At 55.4% G+C, this 21,073-nt stretch overlaps 1 protein-coding gene across 3 annotated transcripts in view; it reads left to right on the top strand.

Moving 5' to 3' along the window:
- The window catches only part of IL13RA2 (interleukin 13 receptor subunit alpha 2), a 37,097-nt gene extending 17,145 nt beyond the window's left edge, over positions 1–19,952 (top strand). For 2 of the 3 annotated variants that reach the window (XM_025205098.1, XM_006024434.3), the window contains exons 2-10: positions 3,697–3,826; positions 5,890–6,041; positions 8,228–8,381; positions 9,111–9,231; positions 10,331–10,515; positions 12,071–12,228; positions 13,054–13,198; positions 15,143–15,245; positions 17,893–19,952. In XM_025205098.1, the coding sequence (XP_025060883.1) occupies positions 3,742–3,826; positions 5,890–6,041; positions 8,228–8,381; positions 9,111–9,231; positions 10,331–10,515; positions 12,071–12,228; positions 13,054–13,198; positions 15,143–15,245; positions 17,893–17,935 (1,146 nt within the window). In that variant the 5' untranslated portion in view covers positions 3,697–3,741 and the 3' untranslated portion in view covers positions 17,936–19,952. Of the gene's footprint in view, positions 1–1,336; positions 1,489–3,696; positions 3,827–5,889; positions 6,042–8,227; positions 8,382–9,110; positions 9,232–10,330; positions 10,516–12,070; positions 12,229–13,053; positions 13,199–15,142; positions 15,246–17,892 lie in introns of all 3 variants that reach the window. The other variant, XM_006024435.3, reaches the window with a different exon arrangement.
- The last annotated feature ends 1,121 nt before the right edge of the window (positions 19,953–21,073 follow it).

The raw sequence follows: 21,073 nt of genomic DNA, 5'->3' as shown, positions 1-21,073 counted from the left end.
GGGGTGAGTTAGGGCTCGGGTTCTGGAGGGAGACTTCAGGAGCAAAGTGAGAGAGCTGGCTGTACAGTACCGTAAACCCCGTATGGAAAGCAGGTGGAAGGCAGGGTAAATCTGCTATCCTGCTTTATAGATTAGCTAAATAAAATACACAGCGCATGTCGACATGTGCACTTTAATGCGCCTTAGCACTGACAGTGCACCCCCTGAAACTGCCTGCCACCGACAGTGCCAGTGGCGCCCGTGGGCAGTCACTGCTCGCCACCCCCCCACCGCCGGCGGTGTCTGCGGGTGGTTGCCGACCACCTGCCAGAGCTCACCCCCTGCCATCCTCCTGCTGCCGACATTGCTGCGGCCGCCTGATGTATTAGCATCATCGAGTCCCCGCTCGACCTGCCCGCGCCCCCAACGTCAGCTTGCGGGACCTACCTGCTCATCACTGCCACGCTGCCGCCGCCACTGGCAGGCGGGCACCCTGGCCCCCCCGCCTTAGGAGGCACGAGCCCCCCCCCCCCCCGCCACTGGCAGGCGGTCACCGTGCCCCCCCAGCCTTAGGAGGCACGAGGCATTCATGAGCATTACCCTATTTTAATGCGCATTAAAGCATCACTAAAAACATGCTTTTTTAGTTAATGTGCATTAAATTAGGCTAATGCATCACTTAAAAACCATGGACATGTCTACATGTTTATTAATGCTCTTTAGGTAATGAGGTACTAGAAAAATGTGTGTTAGCCTGTTTTAATACGCATTAGCATAGGGCATTTTTACCCGTGTTGTGGGACGCAGTGCTGGGCACTTTGATTAGCAAGCCACCCTAGCTAAAAGTGCCAGCGTATCACATGTATTAGTGTCGCTGTGAGTCCCCGTGCTGAAAAAAGTGACAGTGAGGCTCTTTGAACTAAAGCACATTGAACGTGTTTTATCTCAAAGCGCCCCGCCACCACTTTTTAGCGCAGACGCCTGGTGATGCTGATCCGTGATGTGGAAGGCTGCTGCAGCTCGTCAGTTTTCGTGCTCCAGCAGACTCGATTAATTGAGTCTGCTCCAATGCGCTGGATTTCCAGCGTGCTGGAGCAGGCTCCACGTACGTGTATAGGAGCCCGTAGTTTTTTTGTGGTGCTTTAACGTGCATTAAAATAGAATAATGCACATTGAAGTACACATGTAGACATGCCTGGTGCTCTTTAGTTAATGCACGTGGAGACAGGTTAATGCGCATCTCACAGTGAGGGTATTAGATTTCATGAGCATTAACTAAAGCGCATTAATGCATGTGTAGATGCTCCCACAGAGAGGGTGAGCACAAGCAGTTGTGAAGCCACGTTCCCCTCATCAGGTGCTGTGGAAGGACATCACAGATCCGGGGCTGAGCGGCGTGGGCGACGGGGGTACAGCAAGTGGGAAACCAGGAAGGACGGACAGCGCTGGGAGCAGCAAAGCGGCCAAGACCCAAGAGCGGCACAGGGGTTGTCACACAAGCTAATCCAGGTACTGGGACGAGACTCGGTATCCCCTGTTTAGCTCATACGTAATCCAGTCCACTCCGGGGGCCCTTTCTTCTTGCACAGTTTCCTGTTCAAACTGGGGTTTTTTAGACATTTTTCCTGCCTGAAGACAGCAGTCCTGAGGCCAGGCAGGGAGAGTCCCGGGAGGCAGAAGTCTTCTGCCACCAGTGTCTGGTTTGATTTCATAGATTTCATAGACATCAGGGCTGGAAGGGACCTCGGAAGATCATCGAGTCCAGCCCCCCGCCCAAAGGGCAGGACGTCAGCTGGGGTCATAGGATCCCAGCAAGATAAGCATCCAGTTTCATCTTGAAGGTGTTCAATGAAGGTGCTTGAACCACCTCCGGTGGCAGGCTGTTCCAGACCTTGGGGGCTCGGACAGTAAAGAAGTTCTTCCTTATGTCCAGCCTGAAACGATCTTGAAGTAGTTTGTGACCATTCGACCTCGTCATCCCTTGGGGCGCTCTGGTGAACAAACGTTCCCCCAGATGCTGGTGGTCACCCCTGATAAACTTGTAGGTGGCCATCAGATCACCCCTGAGCCTGCGCTTTTTCAGGCTAAAGAGCCCCAGGGCTCTCAGCCTGTCATCGTAGGGTCTGCTTCCCTGACCTCTGATCATGCGCGTGGCTCTTCTCTGGACTCTCTCAAGCTTCTCCACATCCTTTTTGAATTGTGGAGCCCAAAACTGGACACAGTACTCCAGCTGAGGCCTCACTAAGGCCGAGTACAGGGGGAGAATGACGTCCCGAGACTTGCTTGAGAAGCATCTATGGATGCAAGCCAGCGTTTTGGTCGCTTTACTAGCCGCCGCATCGCACTGCAGGCTCGTGTTCATGTTGTGGTCAATGATGACCCCCAAGTCCCTTTCTTCCATTGCGCTAGCCAGCGTAGCACTGCCGAGCCTATAGGGATGCTGCAGGTTTTTCCTGCCAAGGCGGAGAGCCTGGCATTTGTCAGTCCGTGCCGTTCTGCAGCGGATGTCAGCTGGACGCTCATTCACGCAGCCCCGGGCGTCTTCTCTTAACATGACGCACTTGGCCGGTGAATTCGGGGAAGAGCTCAATACCCGTCACAGAAGCCAATCGGCTCTGGCACCTGGGGCTGATTAGTCGCAGTCTGTAGACCAGGATGCCGTAGGACGGCAAATCCCGAGTTTGGGTCATTGGAGCCAGTACAGGGCCAACAACTTTGTAATGTCTTTTATTTTTAGTGTTGAATGTGTGTTTCTAATAAGCCCTGCCTGCTCAGGTCTCAGCACCGGGGAGTGGAGACGCTCCCATTTCACAGGGCTCCTGGGGGCAAGTGGAGTCCTGCAGCGTAAGCTGCCACGACTCTCAGACTCTGGGAATCCACCTCTGCTTTCCATCCGGCCAAAGTTTGCAGGAGTCCTTGAGGCAGCTCCCATCCTCCCCACAGACTCTTAACAGGCTTGTTTTCCAGATCCCGGGGCTTTTTGCCCAGATCCCCAGGCCACCCCCATCGCGACGCTTGAGGGGACCCTCTTGGTGTCCCTTGGACCCCTTCCCACATGCTCTGAGCCAGTCAGGACACGAGACACTTGCCCTCTTATGCATGTCTTCCTTGGAAATTTCCTTCATCTAACAGCAAGGATTTGTTTAAAAACAAAAAAAGCCCCAAAAGAAAGCAAAGAGTTTTTTTCTTTGCAGCTCTCAGCCACCAAAAACTGAGATTTTTTTTTTTTTTAATTGAAAGCATACAATTTGGGTGGAGCAGGCCAAAGATTCAGCAGATGCGGTTTCCAAAAACCAGCCAGCATTTCATTGTCTCCAGGTTTCCCCTGGGACCCTGAGCCAGAGGGCCCTCGTGCCAGAAGTGCTCGTTTTGATGCCAAGTGCGTGGCCTGTTTCATGTCTGCATGGGTGACCAGCGCCCGGGGAGCCGGTGCTCGTCCCGATTCAGGGTTTCTCTGGAAGCTCCCCACTAGACTCTGTTGTGACCGCAGATAACGATCACTTCCGATTTAGTGCCGTCTTAGTCAGAAACTATTTGGAACGGAGCCAGGTCCATCCTCGTTGCTAAATTCATTATGAAAAGCCTATGCGGAAATGAATAATCCGTGGTTGATAAAAGATGAAATGCTTGCAGAGTGGTTATCTGTGCTTATCACACATCAAGCTGTCCTTCAGCTCATTGCTCATCCTGAAAACTATAACTCTGCTTGTTTTCTAGCCTACTGCTCCTCCGGCCAAATACACCGTCCCCGAGGACCGTCGCATGGAAATGGGTGTCTGGTGGATCGTCGTGGTCTCCCCTCTCCTGCTTTGGTGCTGCGAGGGATCCTCAGCTCACCAGCTTTCAGGTAAACCGGGTGTTGGTGCTCGGGGCATGCTTTTGCCTACTGTATGTGGCAGATGCATCTTCCTCTGGCCCGGAGAGTGGCCAGACCCCTCCAGACGAGTTGACCTGCCTCTTGCAAACTGCGGGGCCGGGGGCTGTGCTTAGAGACCTTTCTCTAATGGGAAGTGTGCAATGAACTTCAAAGCGGGGACCGGGCTGCAGATGCACCGCACAGAGCCGCGGCGTTCGAGGCACTCGGGGTCTCTGGTAGGAGCGCTTGCAGCCGTGTCCCGAGCACAGGTCGAGTCCCAGGGAGGAGAAGGGAGGTGGGCTTTCAATGCACATCATCTGGGCGCCGTGGACTCCTTTGAACAGTGCCCGGCCTCCCCTACAGCGACCGCAGCTCCTGCTCAGCGCCTTCTTAGGGGGGGACCCCTGCTCTCACCTGAGCGACTTTCCTCCATAAGATGTGGCTTTAGGACTAGCTTCTTGATGCTCCCAGCCTGCTGTGACACGGCTTCCCCAAGCTCCGTTTCCTTCTCTCCCTGCAAACGCTGTACCTGCCTTCCTGTGGTGCTGCCTAAGGAGCCAGGGGATGGCTAATTGGCCCTGTCTCCCAGCAGTGCTAATTAGCCTGCCTGCAATGGCAGGAAGGAGTTGGTCCGGGGGGTCCTAGGAAAGGGGCCATGCCCCGTGCGACAGAGGAAAGTTGAGCGCCCACAGGCCAGGCCTGTCTGCCCTAGGGGAAAGTTTCCTTCCTGGTCCCAAGACCGTCTAGCCAGGAGCTGCTGGGTTTCCCCGCGTTGGCTGGAGCATCCCTGCGTCCCAGGCAAGACCCGCAGCCTTAGCGGTGGCCACCGTCTCAGTGCCTCAAAAGGCATCTGAGATGGCATCAAGGACCGCGGATGCTGCTGCCCTCAGGCTGCTTTCGTGGCGAAAAGCATTGCAGATGCTTTGGGAGGTCTGCGGGGCCCTGGAGATCTCCATTTCCGAGGGGCTGAGTTATTCAGCAGATGCCTGGGTTTATTCCAGGGTTGGGGGCCCTGGGAGACAGCAGGACCCCCGCAGCATGCACCTCGCTGGTTCTTGCCCGTAGCAGGTCTGGCCACTGGCAGGGTTACTGGGGGAAGCTGAAAGCCTTGAGCTCCAGGCTTGAGCGCCGTCGCTACAGGCTGAGCCCAGAGCAGTTAAACACGGGAGTGAAGCCCACTGCCAGGAAGGCTCCAGCGCCAGCAAGTAAATTATGCTCTCATTGCACCTGAAGAAGCCAAAATTGGTATCCTGGTTCTCGGGGTGGCGCAGATACAAACAAAAGAAAAGGAAAAAGGATCTAAGACATTGCAAAACTGACTCTGGTTTAACCCAGCAGAGCTTGAAGGGTTGCAGCCGTCTTAATTAGAGCAGCAGGCATTCTCACGGATGAGCTGGGGACCTGGGAGACCGATGGATGCAATCCAAAAGCTCCTTTTGTTTTAAAGCAATGGTTAGCTTCATAATGAAGTACATTTTAAAAATGATACTTTAATAAGAGCCAGGCTGAAAAATAGCAGGAAGGTATTTTCTGCAGCAGGACGTGCCCCAAATCCAAACGATGCCCGTTTGTGTCCTGACTTACCGCGGCGCGTAGCTCCCTTCTCCCGCGTCGGACAAAGATCCAATGTGCTGAGAAGAGACGCTCGGGCGAGATGAGCTCCTGGTCGCTGACACTGGAGAGCCGCGGCACGTCTTCCTGACGGACAAGTCTGAGCAAATCGTCCCGTGCTGATACTCACGCCGGACGGGATGTTTGCAATTAAGTGGGCGTTGCAGGCACGTGTATGTCCGGGAAGGAAGATGGCAGTTCTGCATGGCTGCTAAACACTTTGAACCGAGCCCAAATAGTCTGTTTTTCACCCCAGATGAAGTTGCATGTTTATAGTGGTACACCGAGGCCCCCAACCTGCCCCCCGCAAGCCAGCTTCGGAGATCACCGCAGCTAGACGGTGACCGGGAACCAGAACGTGGTGTCATTTAAGAAACCTTTGGACTTTTTTTAGTCTCTTTAAGTTAACTGTGTGTTTTTTCTGCCTGTTTTCCCCACTTCAGTCGACCCCCCACAAGATCTTCAGATAGTCGACCCTGGACTCCTAGGCCATCTCTACATGCAGTGGAAGCCCCCGCTTTCCCTGGAGGCCTCCCACCAATGTCCTTTAACGTACAAGCTAAAATACCGCAGCGCCGGCGATACGGACTGGAAGGTGAGATAAGGCGCAGCCCAGCGATGTGCAGGGTGTTCCTGTTGCTTCCTCTTTATTTCACCCATCGATTTTTCTCTTTAAGTGAACGGTGAGAAGATATTAGAATAGCGACAGCTATTTGCTGTGACGGAGTCGAGCGCCCGGGAACTGCTGCAGGGTCCGACTCTGCCCCGAGTAACCCCACCATTGCTCTGCAGGGCCCCTTCCCGTCTTTGCAGGGCTTCTCACAGCTGCTTCGTGCTCTACCGCTGCTACTCGGCCGGGCCCCACGGGGCGAGCAGTCGGCGTTGAGCAGCAAGGCACAGCAAACCCCCGGGGATTTGTGGCGAGCAAACTCCCATCCATAAAAACAAAGCTCCAGTGCAATGCACCCTGATGGCTAGAGATCAGCCCCGCGGGTGAGGCGCTGTTCACGGCTGCACGAAACACCGGCCGCGAAATAAAAGACAAGCCCCGATGACAGGAGCAGCTGCCGGTGGTGAGCTAACGAAGCACTCGTGGCTCAGGAGTCGTGGTCTGAATTCACGGTGCTACAGGCCTCATTGCTCTGATTTTAACTTGGCCTTGCACTTAAGTCAACCTCACTTGTTCAGGTTTAATTACAGGAAAGCCGGCTTTTTCCCTGAATCTCCACTGATGTTCCTGCCAGGGTCAACCCAAAATTGGGCATCACAGCACAAGTCAAGAACAAGTGTTGGGCACCCAATGATAGGCCAACCCTGCGCATGAGTTGCATGCTATTTTATGGACTCAAAACTCGTGGAAGAGGTGATATCTTTTATTAGACCGACTAGATATTTGCAAACAAATTATTTGATTTATTTGCAAGCTTTTGGGCGCGCTCACCCTTCATCAGGCATAGGAGAGAGCGGAGATTGTAAAAGTTCTTCTAGGTAGAAATGAAACGAATGAATTCATATGAATTTTCATTTCTACCTAGGCAGACTTTTACAATCTCTGCTCTCTCCTGTGCTTGATGAAGGCTGTGTGCGCCCGAAAGCTTGCAAATAAATCAGTTAATTTGTTTGCAACTATCTAGTCGGTCTAATAAAAGATATCACCCTTCCCCCGGTTTCGATTCCTTTTGCCTCTAGACCAATACGGCTACAACCTGGATACCTGGCACATGTTGTTTTATGGCTCTTTTTAAAAGCAAAAGGCCCAGTTCAACCATATGCTAAAAGGAAGCTTAAATTTGAACGCAAAAATCTAAAACTCTTGGTTCAGAGATGACACCTTTTATTAGACCAACTGAGAAACTGCAAAAAAAAAAAAAGAAAGATATTTTTCTGCAATTAGATTAAATTTGATGCATCTCCTAGCCTTCTAATATTTCTTTTATCCGGGAAAGGTTTTGGTAATGACCTCTTCCTTTTAACCGGGTGCTGTAGCTGGAATCAAAGCCATCTATGAAGCAGACTTGCCTTTCGGGTCTCATGACAGGGAAGACACAGGTTTGTGCGAGTCCTGGTCCTGCCACGTCCCAGAGAGGCTTTCCAGCCAGCATCTAGACATCGGGTCGGGGCAGGAGCCAAATGAGAGACTGCGGCATCGAGGCAGCCTGGACTCGCACGACCGCTAGCTACGAGCCCGGGGCTCGCCGGGCTGTCTGCTCACGAGAGCCGCACAGAGCAGGGATAAGCAGGCGCGGTCTCCCCCATCCTCCTCACAAATCCAGCTGCTCTTGCTAGCGAGAAGGAAGAGGGAGCTGGCATGATGCATCTCCCTTGTTTCTGGTCACCACCCCCAGCTCATTTCCACTTGCATTTTGGTATAAACCTCTCTCCGCCAGGGCCGTTTGATCCTGAGCCTGCCTGCCCGTTTCATGTGCTCCCATGCCCGCTGCAGGGAAGGACAGGAGCAGGGCAGCCTACACCAATAGGACTAGCAAGACGGCTGCTTTTGGGGCACGGCTCTGCACTAGGGTCTGTTCGGGAGGGGGTTTGCACTTTGCCCTGCTAATGTCTTGCACTGCCGACCGATGAGATGCAAGCCCGGTTAGGTCAGGGCAGGATCAATGCTTTCCTATAGTGGGGTGGTCCTCTTCATGCAGAGGGCTGAAGGCACGGTTGTGGGTGCGCACCAGGCAGGAAAGGAAAGGAGCAGTACGGTGCCAACACAGCACGGGGCGTGAAGGGCAATGTAAAGCCCTGAGATTTATCATCATTTCCTCTGTCTCAACCCAGGTTATCTTTACTAAGAAATTAAAATATGGAGACAGTTTTGACCTCAACCGGCCGGTGGAAGCAAAGGTGCAGACGCTGCTGGAAGGACCCTGTGCCAATGGATCGGAGGTGCAAAGCGAATGGACTCATGCCAGCTTCCAGCTTCCTTCGCAAGGTTAGGAGCGGGTAGCATCCCGGCCTGAAAGCACGCATCTAACCCACCAGTGCTGGACTGACGATCCCAGTATACAGTCGGCGCCGCCCCAGTAACACTGCACCCCCTGAGCTGCGGTGGACACCGCGTGCCCTGTCCAGCTCCCAGAGCGGGGGCAGATGCCGCTTTTGTTGGGGGGGAAACTGTTCTGTCCTGCGACAATTTGCAAGCATACAGATGCACACGGTCTCTGTCCAATGCAGCCAAAATGCATGGGTTAAAGAGCGTGTTGTTCTCCGCTCGTGTCGGCCCTTTCTGGGTTAGGAAACTGGTGTTGGCTCTGGGAGGGTCGCTGTCTTGCAGCTCGCGAGCCCCGCAGCTCAGCCTCAGAGGCTCGGTGCCTTCCTCATATCCATTTCTGCTGCTCTGCCCCACTTACGCCCTATGGTTCCCCGCCAGCGCCCCCAAAGTAGCAGTCGTGCTCCTTTAGCCTACACAGTGGCTTTAGCCAGCGTCCCCGAAACCCTCGGCAAAGCCTCCCAGAGCTCCCGGCAGAGTCCGAAACAGCAGGGTTGGAGATGTGCAACTTGCGGCCTCTTTCAGCGCGTGGTCAAAGTCAGTCGATCGCTCTCTTAATGCGACGTGCAGGGGTGTTGGGGGGGGTCTGGGGCCTCCCCGGGGCCCACGAGGATGTTTCTTTGAAGGGGGCCTCCAGGCCGCTACAGTTGTCGTCTCCTTCCCGTGTCACAGGCGCGCTGGAGTCGCGGATCCAGGACTTCCGCTGTGTCTACTACAACTGGGAGCATCTTCGCTGCACCTGGCAGGCGGGCCGGCAGGCGCCTCCCGGGGCCCGTTACGAGCTGTATTATTGGTATGTACCATCCCGGCGGGCAAGCACGTGAGTTGGGGTGCTGCGTCCCATCCGTGCCCCGGATAAACGTGCATCGCTGTCCAAACCATCCTATACAAGGACGCAGCCCAGAGAGCTCAGCTGCTCTGTCCCGTTACTCGCGGAGCCCAGACGCGAGTCTCTTGGGAGTCTAGGCCTGTCCGACGTGCTAATGCTTGTTCCTCCTCTGCAATCCAGCTGCTCACCATCCCTAAAATCTCTCTCGTACAAGGAGCTGGGCCACGAGGGTGCAGCAATGCCGGCCCTTGGGGGTGGGCTCCATGCACACCAGCTCCTCCTGCCAGTCCCTTTACCCCACTGAACATCCTGGTCCTGGGAACAAGAAAAAGGTCAGGCTTTTGGTTTGAAACCGAAGTAAATGGGCGCGATGCAGAAATGAGCTGCTGACAAGTCCAAGCTTTCAATTTCTTCCTGTAACTTGGACATCGGAGAAAGTTCCTGATGTATTTTATAGCAGCTACATCATTTTGGCAAATCTAGTAAAGCACAAGCTCGGCAAACACCCAGTTTCTGAAAACATAATGTTTTAGCAACAGAAAGCCCAAAGGCTACTTGGAAAATGTGACCCAGGCGTGGAAGCGAGTCTTGGCCAGTCCTCAGCACAGCGGCTTGCGAGCGGGGGGCGGGTGGAGGCGCGGGGGGCGAGGCCGTGACGCCGTCGCCTCTCGGCGATTCGGGGACCAAGGCGTCACAGGGACTGCAGCGTTTCCAGCAGCTCGGTGAGCCCCGTCTCAGCCGCCGCGGCCTGGCACCACCAAAGCAGTCGACAGGCCCAGACGCTGGCAAGCCAAGGACGTGGGCTCCCGGACGCACCGTGCGTGTCCAGCCCTGACAGCCCGCAGGAGAGCTAGGCAGCTGCACAGCCCAAGTTGTTTTCCATCACGCTCATTTTTGCTGCATAAATAAATGACATCTGCTATGAAGGACTGTGCACAGCAAACGCCTGCAACCTCAGGGGACTTGTCCGAAGGCCGGGTGAGCCCGGCCAGCCCTGCAGAGCGCGGGACGTGCGGCATGTTTTCGGGGGCTACCTGACAGCCTCTCCCTCCCGTGCATCTAGGTACGCCGGGCTGGGCGACCCGGTGCAGTGCGCCGACTACATCTGGACGCGGGGCAAGACCACGGGCTGCCAGCTGCCGAACCTGAGGCAGGCGGAGTACCTGGACATCAACGTCTGCGTGAACGGGTCGGCGGAGCCCGCGCGGCTGCAACCCTCCTACTTCATCCTCCAAATTAAGAACCTAGGTGAGGTGGGCAGCTCGGCCCGGCCGGGGTTACGGCTGCGGTGCGGGCACGGAGAGAGACAGGGCCGGAGGAGAGGCTGTAGCGGGAGAGTTTCTGTGGACATCCCCTTGGTAAACCACCCGCTCGTTTGCCCCCGCGGTTGCAGGGAGGCACAGGCATGCCCATGCGAGAGGCTTTGGCTTGCACGGTGCAGGGGGTCACACTCTGGCCTCTCAATGACGGGGCTGGAGCAACTGCTGGAGGAAAGGGCCGCGAGCAGGTGTTGCACACGGTCGATAGCGGGGCAGCTCTGACCCAGAAGTTCCTAAACCCCCAATGCTGGAGGCTGCGGTGGGGTAGTAGGAGGGGGTGGACGGTGCTGGACATGCCCCGTTCACCCTCCCCATCAAGCAGACTGAAGGTCTGACCCGGCCCAGGGCAGTTCCCACGTCCGTATGAGACGACAGTGGTGCCGCGCCGATCCGGTCGGCGGGGCGAGGTCCACCCCCTTGGATCCACGAGGCGATGAACAATAACCATAACTTTGCCATAACACGCGTGAGGGGTTAAGGTGCACGGTGCTCTGAGCAGGAGAGACGTGCCGGGCCGAGGGAAAGCGGCCCGTCCGGAGAAGCAGCTGGTTCGTGTCTCTCCTAAGGGCCACGTTCAGAGGAGGGTGTGGATGTTTCTGCAGAATTACCTCTGAGACGTAAGCGCTGGCTTAGCCATAGCGTGGAGGATGCTGCAGGATGCCGTTAGCCTGTCTGCTGCCCTCTGCTCGGCCGGTCCCAGCGTGTCCTCGCCGTCCTTCAAGGACGGTGCCTGCCCCCCGACCGGAGCAGATGAGCGTAGGAGTATGAGCATCGCATGTGGGGTCAGACCAAAGGGCTGTCTGCGAGCACGACAAGTTGCAGATGCCTTCAAGGGAAGCAGGACACGTGCTAGGAAGCGTGCTTTATCCTCGCGCCAGGCCCCTCGAGCCTCGTAGTCTGGCTCCGAGAGCGGCAGGAGCAGATGGTGGAGGGGGGAGCACCGAACCGGGCATAGTCAGGGTGATCCATCCCCTATTAAAGAGGCCAGAGGACACATCTCCAACCCTTCATTTCCACAGCCGTTAACAGACCTGTCATGCAGGAATTTATCCAGTCCCCTTTTGAACCTGGCCGTGCGCCTCCTGTGGCAATGAGTTCCACGAGTGAACAACATGTTGCATTTAAAAAAGCACTCTCTCTTGTTAGTTGTAAGCCCGTCTCTTACCTAATTTCACCTCGGTGCCCGCAAGAGCAGGGCAAGCCGGAGCCAACGTGCAGGCTCTGTGCCGGTCTCACGTGCAGGCCCTTCCACTTCAGCTGCAAGCGTGTTTGAACGGAGGCACGACCTGCAGCAAACTGGATTTCGGAGCAAAGCTCCAGCCCCGGAGTTAAGTTCAATGCTTCTCCCTGTCTGGCCTCCGCTCGGGTCAAGGTCACCAAGCGGGTTTCCATGGGACAAGCATGCTCTGTAACGAGCTGCCCTGGGGGAACGAGCTGACGGGTTCCCATGGACTGGACTGATTGCTTATCATTATTCCTTCTAGTAAAACCTCCTCCTCCTGAACGGCTGGCGCTTTCCATGTCTGCTTCCAAGGAAATCCACGTGCAATGGAGCTCTCCGGAAGGAGGAACCCCCCCCGAGTGCCTGGAGTACGAGGTGCAGCTCCAGGGCTCGGACGGCCACGCGGACGCCGCCTGGTCGGTAGGGATCACGCTCGTGTTTACGGCTCGGCCACTCGACAGCAGGTTCCAGTTAGGGAAAGCAAAGGGAGGAGTAATTAAAGCCAATTCCTGGGAAAGAGAGTGAATGCTGCAGCTGAACACGTCACCTGGCCCCCGTCCTGCTTTATTATTTACTCAGCTGGGTAATGGGCTGGTGCGTTAGCTGATGCCGATGCCGTGCGGTGCAGGACAGGGTGGGTTCCTGCTCCAGGTGGCCAAGAGCAGCTGGGCCTCCAGGCCCAAGTTATGCTGAATGTAGACAGACGTTATCACAACAGGGCATGTTCACATGTGCGTGTTGCCTTCCCAAGAGGTCCGGTGGCAAAGAGCGGCACGTGAGCATGACAGCAGCAGCAGAGCCTGCCCATGCAGGTCTCTGACACGTCGCTGTGTCCACGGTGCTGCCTGGCTCCAAGCAACATTTTCACTGAAATCCCCAGAGCATTTGGTCTGATGGACCCATAGCACCGATTTCTGCGCAGACCTAGGCAGCAACGTGTGGGCAGCATGCATTGCCTTGTGCATTGCTCACGTGCAGATGCATGCCTTGTCAGATGCTGAGTAGGAGTTCGTTTTATGACAGACCCCACTAATTAGCAAGAATAAGTGGTGGGCACGATCTTTCGTGTGGCATGAAGACCTTTTTTTTTGTCAGTCGTTTCATGCCTTTCATCAGATGACCAGCCTGGGGTTTATCCCCGATCACTTTAAAACAGAGATGGAGTTCGGGTTTGCAGAAACGCTGGATGGAGCCAGAGCTACGTGCTGTTACCTGACCTTCCCCTTGTATCCTCTTGCTTTGCAGTCTGCGTCCACCCAACTGGAGACTGCCTTTGTCTTCTCCCAGGCCAATGGGACTCGCTTGTCCTGCGTCCGCGTCCGCGGGAGAACAAACACCTTCTGTGCCGACCAGGGCTTTTGGAGCGACTGGACGCAGGAGTGCTTTTATGGTGAGAGACGTGGGTCCTGGCAGCAATCCTTAGCGGTCCCGAGACCTGCAGATCCAGCTCAGAGCTGGTTTTGCGGTGCCGAAGCACATTGCAAATATGGGCTGCATCACCCTCGCCCATCCCCTGCCCCGCTGGGAAGGGGGAACTGCCCTGTTATGGCCACAGAGCCTGGCCTGGAGCAGGGGGTTGCGGCATTGTTGAGCTGGGAGCTCAAACAGCGGAGAACCAAGGAGCGAGGGCTTCCCTGGGTCCGGCTCCATGCAAGCTTCCTCTTGGTCTCCCCGTGGCATGAAACCGTTCGCATGAAAGCTGGATGGAAACCAGCGCTAGAGTTGTGACACATGGTCAAGCACTGACTTTGGTTGGCTCTAGTTATAGCTGGAGAGTCGTTTTCCCAGTGTGACAATTGGCACACACGGGCGGTCTAAACGTATTGCACGATTTACCAGTTAATTGTGTCATAATGACTTATGGCTTGTGGGCAGTCTATATTTACTGCGTGTTGAAGCAGTGAATTGCGTAATGTATGCAACGTGTAACGGGGGCCTTAGACACGAATGAGGTTGCTCCACAAGGCAAGGGAGCCCACTGCTGCTCTGGTTTGCACCCCAAGGCCGCCTCGGGCGCGATGGAGGACTCCCTTCCCCTCACCTGGGAGCCCCTCTGCATCACCTGGCCACCTGCACCCGGCTGCAGGGCGTGCAGCGAGGGGCACTTCAGATCACTGGGCAACGGGCAGACTTGTAACAGGGGGTTATTGCCTTTCTCCCAGACTGGGAAAGGCAGAGTCTGTGCAGGCAGCCAAGGACCTCAGGGCAGGTTGAGCAAGCAAAGCCTCTGAGGAAATAAAAGCTGAGAGGCAGCACTGGTGGGAAACCCCTAGCCCCGGGGCAGTGGCTGGACGAGTGGAGGCACGTAGCAGCTGCTGCACGGGGACTGTGCCCGGCGCACTGCACAGCTAACTCCCTTCCCTTCAGCTCACCCATCGTCTGGTGGGCGGAGGCGGAGGCTGCTGGCCACGTCCTGCAGTGCACAACAGGCCCCTGCTCCAGGGCATCTACGGTTGCAAAGGTAGATGGGGAAAGTGAATCGGCTGTCCTGCTCGCTGCCTCCCTTCCCTGAGGCCGCCCGCAGCATCGAGGGGAGCTGCCTCGCTCAGCAACGCCGTGTGCAAGCAGCGTCCTCCCCCCGTGAACCAAGGCAGGCACAAAGGACTGTGGGGTGAGCGGGGGCAGGCGTATTGCCCAGTGACCCCAGACGGCACTAAGGGCTTCAGCCGACCTGCCCTAAACTGGGGGGACCAGGCGGGCTGCGTGCCCCACTGCGTGGCAGGCGCCGAACCCGATATGAGCTGTTTGTGCTCGGGTTGGATTCCTGTTTTTATGGAGCTGCCAAGGTGGGACAGAGGGCCGGGGTCTGCAGGGGGGCCTTTCCTTTCATTGAGCCAACCTCGGCGCTCTGTCTGGAAGCTGGAAGTCTAACTTCCTTTAGTAAATAGATACTACGGGCCCCACTTCTCCCTGGTCCATAGATGTGCATCCAGACTAACACCAGCCAGCTGACACCAGAGCAGCGGTGGGCTCCCTTGCCTTGTGGGGAAACAACATTAATGTTTTTTTATAAAAGCTTCTTTTCCTTATGGAAATGAAGGTGGTGGAGGGTGGGAGGAGGGAGACCCAGCTCAGCAAGTCGCCGGCGTCTGTAGTTTTGCATTGAATAGAGTGCGTGTCTGGATACCACGTGGAAGGACTTAAATATCTGGTAACGTTCGTGTAATGCTGCCAGGATCCTGTAAGGACAGGGACGGGGATGGGGAATAATGCAAACGTCCAGGTGACCCTGAATCATCTTGCAGCCAGCACTCCCCCATCCCCTTGCAAGGCAATGTGACCCCTTTCTGAATGCAGGGATCCCTTCATCGTGCTTTGTGGCTTGTCTTCGCAGTGCCCAGGGAAGACGAAAAGCAGCTATTCATCCTCGTGGCGGTCGTCTTGAGCTTCTTCAGTGTCGTCCTGGTGATCGTCTTTGCTGTGCACCGCAAGAAGAGGTGAGTGCTAAGGCAGCCCCGTGCCCTCGGCCTGTTCTGGTGGGATTGAACAGTTAAAAAGGGAGCAAAGTCATGTATCCGATAAGATGCTGCTGAATTTTGCCTCCGCTGGCAGTGATCCAGGAGCAAGTTTGAGCCTGGGAATTGCCCGGAACAAGAGTCTGGCTTCCCAAACCAGCAACAGATACTAAATATGGATGTAAATAGTTGTCAGTGATCCACCCTGAGGCGTGTCACCCACTGGTTTGGATGCTTAGCAAGATGAGCTTGGCTGTTTCCGAGCAGGCTTGCTCCATAGATGTTTCTGGGAAAACTCGTAGGGTTTGAGGTGCAATGTCCTCAACTCTGGGGCAGATCCACCTAACGGATGTGTTGCACCACCGTGAATCGAGACTCTCTCCATTGATTTCAGTTCATCCGCAGAATGAAAGCTCGCACTTTGTCATAGTTTCATAGTTCATAGATGTTAGGGTCAGAAGGGACCTGAGCAGATCATCAAGTCCGACCCCCTGTTGTGGGCAAGAAAGGATGCTGGGGCCAAATGACCCTGGCTAGGTGATTATCTAGCCTCTTTCTGAAGCCCCCCAGGGTAGGAGTGAGCACCACTTCCCTTGGAAGTTGGTTCCAGGTCCTAGCCGCCCTGACAGTGAAGTAGCGCCTCCTGATATCTAGTCTGAATCTGCTCTCCGTCGACTTATGGCCATTACAGCTAGTCACTCCTGGTAGTGCTCGGGGGAACAGGGACCCCCCCAATGCCTGCTGGTCCCCCTGACTAGTTTGTAACAGGCCACTAGATCCCCTTCAGCCTTCTCTTGTGAAGGCTGAACAGGTTCAGGTCCCGTCGCCTCTCCTCGTAGGCCCCGCCCTGCTGCCCCTGATCATGCGAGTGGCCTCCTCTGGACCCTCTCCATGCTGTCCACATCCCTCCTGACGTGCGGCGCCCAGACCTGGACGCGGTACTTCAGCTGCGGTCTGACCAGTGTCGTGTAGAGGGGGAGGATCACCTCCCGGGACCTGCTCGAGATGCATCTGTGGATGCACGACAAGGTGCGGTTAGCCTTCCTGACTGCATCCCCACACGGTCGGCCCATGTTCATCTTGGAGGCTATAATGACTCCAAGATCCTTTTCTGCCTCTGAAAGGGATGTAGGTAGGCTGTAGGTTCTTCCTGTAGGTGTGCTGCTGGTTCTTCCTCCCCAGGTGCAGCACCTTGCACTTGTCAGTGTTGAATCCCATCCTGTTCTCATCCGCCCACCCCTGTGACCTGTCTAGGTCCGATTGCAGCCTGTCCTCTCTTCTAGCGTGCCCACATCTCCCCACATCTTAGTGTCATCTGTGAATTTGAACAAGGTGCTTTTCACCCCCTCGTCCAAGTCACTGATGAAGATGTTGAACAGTGCGGGTCCGAGGACCGAGCCCTGGGGGACCCCGCTGCCCACATGCCTCCAGATCGAATAGGACCCGTCCACCACCGCTCTCTGGGTGCGACCCTCCAGCCAGGTACCGACCCACCTGACTGTGTAGGTGTCGATGCCACCCTCCCCTAGTTTTTTAATGAGAATGGGGTGTCGAAGGCCTTCCTGAAGTCCAGAAAGACTATGTCCACTGCTACCCCTGTGTCTAAGGATGTTGTACCTGGTCATAGGAGGCCACCAGGTTGGTCTGACAGGACCTGCCTCGAATGAACCAATGTTGGTTGCCCCTAAGCATACACTCCCCTGCTTGCCCCTCGCAGATGTGCACCTGGATATTTTTCTAACAGAGTTTTCCCAGGACTGAGGTAAGACTAACAGGCCTATGGTTTCCTGGGTCCTCTTTCCTCCCTTTTTTTGAAAATGGGGACCACATTGGCCCTTTTCCAGTCCTCTGACACCTCACCAGAGCACCACGAGTGCTTGTAATGCCGTGCCAGGGGTCCCGCGGTGACCTCTGCTAATTCCCGCAGCACCCTGGGGTGGAGATTGTCAGGACCTGCTGATTTGAACACGTCCAGTCCCTCCAGGAGTTCCCCAACTAGGTCCTCTCTGACCCTGGGCCTGGATGTGCCTCCCCTGGGACCATCAGGGATCCTGGTGGGGGGGATGACCTGGTCCCTGCTCAGAAAAATGGAGGCAAAGAAATTGTTTAATAGGTTAGCTTTGCCATCTGGTGAGATACCAGATTTCCTAGCGTGTCCTGCAGAGGCCCCACGTTACCCAGAACCTTCTTTTTACCTGCTATGTATTTAAAAAAGGATTTCTTGTTATCCTTGATCCGGGTCGCTAGTCCCAGCCCCATCTCCGCCTTGGCCTTCCTGACCTACAGTCCCGAGCACCAGAGGTGTAGTCCTCCCTGGGGATGGCCCCTCCCTGCCATCGGGTGTATGCCCCCTTTTTGGCTTTGAGACGTTCCTGGATTTGCACTTCTTTAAAGTTTTTTGTATGTGAAATCAAACTTCAAACACAAATTTGATGCCGAGACAGTAAATATCCCTGCTGGGGAACAAATGAACAGAGGAATACATCAGCTAGAGCTCGCTGCAACGGGTCCAGCGGAGAAGCTTTCTCCGAGAGGCCCCGGGCAGCGGCCGTAGAACAGGCCCCATCACGTGCACGTTGTTCGTGTTCGTACTACGTGCATTTTACACGAATCTTACTGTCGCTTTCAGAGCGCTAGCAGCAGAAAAACTGCAGCTGCCAACGGGATGCTAACGGCGCCGGCAGGACCCCAGCGCAGCTCGTGGGATGGACGGCTCGGAGAACCTCAGCCCAGAAGCAGACCTGAACTTTGTAAGTCCTTCGGAGGGCTTTTCTACTTTCTTCCCTTTACGATGCTGTCGTGGCATGAAAACGCGTGAGTCCCAGGAGCAGGTCGGAGGAGAGGAGCCTCTAAACTGACATTGGAGTCATTTCTTTTTAATAACGTGGCGAGGGTGGAAAAGCAGCCAGGAAAGGAGACGGGGAATGCCGCCAGCGGTTGTGCTTCGTGTTTTATAAGTCTGTGCGGAAACGTGGGTCGCGCAGTGGAGATGGAGGATGCAAATTTCGAGTCTGGAGGCTGTTGTGTGAAATGCTGCCGTGTCTCGATGCAACTGCCCGCTGTACAGCACGCTCCCCGATAGCTCCTCCGCCCTGTTCCCTGCGCACCTGGTCTGCTCATAGCTTGCGTTGAAGCTCGGTGTTCACAACCCATTGCCCCGTGCCATCTGCTGCACCCCAGCTGTTTGCCACGGTGGATTGAGAGGTCTGGTGCAATTGGTTGTGACGCTGACCCGCCGGTTCGTGAGCCAAATGGGTCCGGGCCTCCACTGCCAAAGGTCAGCAAGGGAGGAAGACCGGGCGCTGGACCTGGAAAGCAAGGCTCCTAGAGCAGAAGGGCTCTCCGCCCAAAGAAGCATCCCGCCGATGAAATGCGTGACCTGCTACGTGGAGTAGACACGCCGTAAGCATGATGCTCCGGTCATATCCGTCACCAAAGCTGGGGTGAGTTCTGCAGAAATACATCCACTGCCTAACTGCACCCCCCACAAATGAGTATCCTGGGGCAGGGTCTTTGCTGTCTGGTGAACGCATCTTCGGGGCCTGGTGTTCGCATCACGGTGGGGATTTTCACCGAGGAGGGGAAAGCGGATCTGGTTGGTGGTGAGCTGAAATGCACGGTGCTGTGCTAATCCAGCCAGAAAAGGACCTTTCACACCTCTTTGGAGGGCCATCGAGACATCCCAGGGCTGCCCAGGCTCCAAGCAAAAAGCGATTTGGGGAACGAATGAATACGGAGCGAGGCAAAAGCTCGCAGGCGGTGCACAGGCTGGACAAGGAGGATGCCGTGGTATTTGCTGATCGAGCTTTAAACCTGAGCCAGGACTGTGCCGGTGACTCGCTTCCTCGACTGGGTGGTGAAAGGGTTGGTGGCCAGAGCCGGAAGGAAGGGTAGGGCTAAAGTCTGGCACATAATTGCTTTTTAAATCAGTCAATAAGGCTTATTAGCTGACAGCGGAGGGACTGGCTGTGCAGGGTTGAGTCCTGCGACAAAGGAGGTGAAAGCAGACGTGGCGCCAGGGGTAGGATGGGAAACCAATCCCAGAGACGCCGTGTCCTGTACTGCGGAGGCTGTTTGGCTTCGGGACAGCTCTTAAACATGCCGGCAGACCGCGCCGTGTCAGAGGAATGACTGCTCCAAAGTAAACACGCTATTTCCTTTCTTACTCGGCTCGTCGCATGTGAAACAGGTGAGCGTGCTAACGACGGGCTGGAGCCAGCCAGCCAGCATGCATGCCCAGGCACGAGGAGCTGTGCACGCGCATGGGGGGTGTACAGACAACTGGCAGGTGGGACGCTGCCACTTTGCACGTGGCCATTAGAGACGCGTTGCTTGTCGTTTGGGTGCTTAGACGGTCAACACGCTACTGCTATGGACAGACTGGGGCTAGACCCCGACCGGGCCGAGCGCTGCAAGAAGTTGCAGATGTGCCCTGCACGTCACTGGCAGGCTAGCTCGTTAGCATTGTGTTCCCCCAGGGCTAATGAGTCCTGCTCGAGTGAGGTACATCAGCCTTTGCGGGCTGGCGACTGGCGACACGTTCTGCACAGCCCAGGCTACGCAGGCGTGCCAAGGGCAAAGGTGCTGGCACTGGCTCTGGATTTAACACGCTTCCAGGGCACGTGCACAGCCGTGCAATTGTTTCCATTCCTTTCCATTCATTTACCTAAGAGAAAACACCAAGAAATCATGAGCCACCAGGCTACGCAGGCGTGCCAAGGGCAAAGGTGCTGGCACTGGCTCTGGATTTAACACGCTTCCAGGGCATGTGCACAGCCGTGCAATTGTTTCCATGCCTTTCCATTAACACCAAGAAAACATGAGCCACAACCAATGTCAGGCAGCAGGTCTCTGACTCTCCCGTATGATGCAGCCACACCAAGGAAGTTGCCACGACCTTTTGGAAGAACAAGTTTCACGACACACCTTAGCATTCAAATGGGTCAGAAAAGCTAAATGTGGATTGCAAACACCTCCGAGCTCGGCAGCCTCCGGCTCGGGGGGGTTTGACTCTCCTGTGATATAGTCTGGCTCTGACTCTTGCCGAAGCCCAGTGAAGGGACCCAAAATGCAGCCCTCCTTCATTAGTCTCAACATCAAGTATTGCACCTTCTGGACAGAAAAAGGCGACGGTCTCTTAAAGATAATTTATCAGCATTGTTGCATCTGTTTCATTCCTGGTACTTCTGTTACTGCCTGGGTGTTTCCTTGCTACCCTAAGTTATCGTACATACTAAATTAATACACTAATTTCCCACAAAAATCAATGGCCAAATGCCTCAGAGTGATGTTCTTGTTGCACTGGGGAGGGGGGAACGTGAGCACAGTAAAATAAGACATTTAGTAGCTGCCATAACGAAAAAAGAATATGGCAAATGCAAAAGGTTTCGTTGTGCACCACTGCAAGTAACGCTCACACAAACCTGCCGGGCCCGTGCCCGTCCTTCGGGCATAACTAGACCTAAAGGACAGACAAAATGGCATGGGTCTGCAGTGCCCAAAGCCAGAGGCAGCCCAGGAGACTCTTGAGAGGGCTGAGTTGAAGGAGGCAATCCCTGGACCAAGGTCCTCATAAGGGGCCGAGTGGCACAGCTTCCTCTTTGCTGATTTACACCAGCTGAGAATATGATGCATCCTCCAAGGGCTAACCCACATAAGCCACAAGATGCTGGCCTTTGGAGGAGGGGGACATCGAGGCCACGGGGCATCGGGAGAAGACGGGGAAACGTAGGGAGCAAGGACACGGGGCGACGCAGCAGCCGTGCATTGCAGGGCGCTCTCCTGCCCTGCGCAGGGCACCGAGGAGGGCT

Source organism: Alligator sinensis, unplaced genomic scaffold, assembly GCF_000455745.1.
Source record: "Alligator sinensis unplaced genomic scaffold, ASM45574v1 scaffold1059_1, whole genome shotgun sequence".
In the NCBI taxonomy this organism is placed as follows: domain Eukaryota; kingdom Metazoa; phylum Chordata; order Crocodylia; family Alligatoridae; genus Alligator; species Alligator sinensis.
The sequence above is the reverse complement of the archived record's forward strand: the minus strand, read 5'-3'. Positions and strand labels throughout refer to the sequence as shown.